The sequence below is a fragment of the Pagrus pagrus genome (assembly GCF_965226575.1).
Source record: "Pagrus pagrus genome assembly, chromosome: 17".
Taxonomy (NCBI): Eukaryota; Metazoa; Chordata; class Actinopteri; order Spariformes; family Sparidae; genus Pagrus; species Pagrus pagrus.
The window spans coordinates 14061280-14063788 of NC_140201.1; the positions used below are offsets into that span (position 1 = coordinate 14061280).

Here is a 2509-nt window from a genome sequence, read left to right on the forward strand (position 1 = left end):
GTGTTGAAACAAGTGACAGAGACACCATTCACCCTGTTACAAGACACTGTGCCATCAAAATGATCCTGAAGCTGTTATTTAAGGTAAAAAAGTTACATAATGTTGCTTTAACTAAAACATTGTGTCCTACTAACAGTACATACTGTATACATCAGTGCTGCATACATAGAAAAGTGTATTTACCGCAACAAACAAGGTTTTTCCCAGTTTGTATTTGACTTAAATTAAAGTCAGTCAGATAATTTAAAAAGCACAACATCAACATCAGCAGTGAAGTTCTGTGGAGGTGAGCAGCGGATGTCAGAGGTGCGGTGATGAAAATGACGCGCACTTCCGCTTTAAAAGCAGCAGAGAGAGCCGTGTGGAGCTGGAGAGAGTCGCTGGGGCGATGCCGAGCCGCAGACCTGCCTTCAGCTCACCGCCGCCACAGTGCGCAGCGCAGCGGACTACTTCATCTGCGGTGTACCACATACACACACACGAACACGCGCGCGCACGAGCAGTCCTGTGTGCTGAGGATTTGGATTTTTAAACTCTGCTTGTTTCCTCTGTGGCGCCCGGCGGACGGAACTTTACGCAGGGAGACGGCAGGTGAGTCTACGAGGCTGCACCTGAGGGATAATAATATCTCCCAGCTGAATTTGAAACCAGTTTGTTTCCTCCTCCGAACTCCACTTGTTGATGGGGCACGAACAGGCTCGACCAGCCTCCGCATCACGGAGCTATTCTCATGCGTAATTTGGATACAACCCTCCTGTCCGACGGCAGGGAGGAGGAAGTTTGAAGCGGTGAGCTTTTGAGGCAGATGGTGGGGATGTTTCGGTAACAGCCCTCGGCATCAGATCGTGTTACACAGGCTGCTTACCAGGTGAGCAGCGGCGGCATGGGGAACCAGATGGACAAGCTGTCACATTTAAGTTACGCAGAAGTTCCCACAGTGGACCCGAACGGCGTGGACACGGAGGACGGCCCGCGGATCGGCGTCTCCTACATATTCTCCAACGACGACGACGAGCTGGAGGAGAGCTGCGCGGTCGATGGCACAGACAGGGACCCGAATCAGGAAGAGAAACACTACGACCAGCGCGACGAGGTGGAGTGCGCCGTCTACAACAGAGATGAGTGCATTTACGAGAAGAGCGCCAAGTCCGCCAACCTGGAGGTGTACTCCCCGGAGAATCTGCTCAATAAATGCAAAGCGGGGGACTTGGTGGAGTTCGTGGCCACGGGGCAGTACCCGCACTGGGCTGTGTACGTGGGGGACTTCCAGGTGGTGCACCTGCACAGAGCCGAGGTGAAAAACAGCTTCCTGACGGACGCGAGTCAAGGGAGGAGGTGCCGGATCGTGAACGACTTTTACAAATTCAAAGCTCTGGGTCCGGACATGGTGGTGCAGAACGCGATGGAGCAGGTGGGCTTGAAGGACCGAGAGCTGAGCTGGAGGAACTCCGAGGGTTTCGCAGCCTGGTGTATGTTCGGCAAGAGGGAGTTCAAAATGGGTGGGGAGATACGGATAGGCAAGCAGCCGTACAGACTGAAGATCTTCATGTCGGACAAACACTCGCACGTGTTGGAGTTTCAGAGTTTGGAGGACATGATCATGGAGAAGAGGAGGAACGATCACCTGGGCAGGACAGCCGTGCTGCAGGAGCTGGCCACTCACTTCAGAAGCGTGGAGGAGATGAGGAGTGAGCCAGGAGCTGACTGATGTCTGCACCTGTGGGTGACCTGCAAAACTAACTGCTTTGCGAGTAGAGTAGCCTTTACCAAACGACCTGCTTTAATCTATAGCAAGCCTTCATTCAGTCACTCATTTTTTTTTTAGTTGTCTGATTCTCACATGTTATTGCCTTAAAGCCACAATCCTCAGCACCCTCTGAAGCTCAGCGGCCTCAGCAATCATGACTCAATTATCTGAGAGACTGGATTGAGTCAGGCCCTCCACACTGAATGTATAGTTTTCTAAAAGCTTCACCCGTCTGTCTTAAAGCGTCCCGGCTCTCTTGTAAGCAGAGTGAACGTTTCTCTATTCACGGTGTGTCCTGTTACTTGATCCTTGTGTGGTTTTAACTTCATCCCTCAGCTCACACAGACAGCAAAGTGTCAGAGCTGCTGGCTGAATACAAGCAGGAGTCTCTCTGCCTTTTAAAGGGTAATTCTCTCACCAGCACATGTGAAGGAAATGTTGCTGGTCTGTGTTACACTGATCAAAGTCTGTCATTAACTGTGTACTCAGATGTCAAGTAAACCATCCTCGTCTCTCTTTTTCAAACGAGTCTTCTGTCATGTTGTTTCACTTGCATGCACAAGGGCCAGCCGGAGCTCCTGGAGCGCTTTATTGTCTCCTCACACTGAGTGTATCTGCTGTGTTGTTGTCAAATGCTCCTGTCATCGTCATGCGCTCTCAAAGTGTCTTTTAGAAATTAGTGAATTTATTTATTTTTCTCTGGGTTTTAAAGGTTAATTGTTTGACCTGCCGCAGAACACACTTAAAGGATAAGTACACCCG

The 2509-nt window shown here is 50.4% G+C and overlaps 1 protein-coding gene across 1 annotated transcript; it reads left to right on the forward strand.

The window, feature by feature from the left end:
- The first annotated feature begins 382 nt into the window (after window positions 1–382).
- lratd2a (LRAT domain containing 2a) lies at window positions 383–2275 on the forward strand. The gene has a single exon (XM_084379635.1). It carries the CDS (start codon window positions 884–886, stop codon window positions 1706–1708), a length of 825 nt encoding a protein of 274 aa, XP_084235761.1. The 5' UTR covers window positions 383–883; the 3' UTR covers window positions 1709–2275.
- The last annotated feature ends 234 nt before the right edge of the window (window positions 2276–2509 follow it).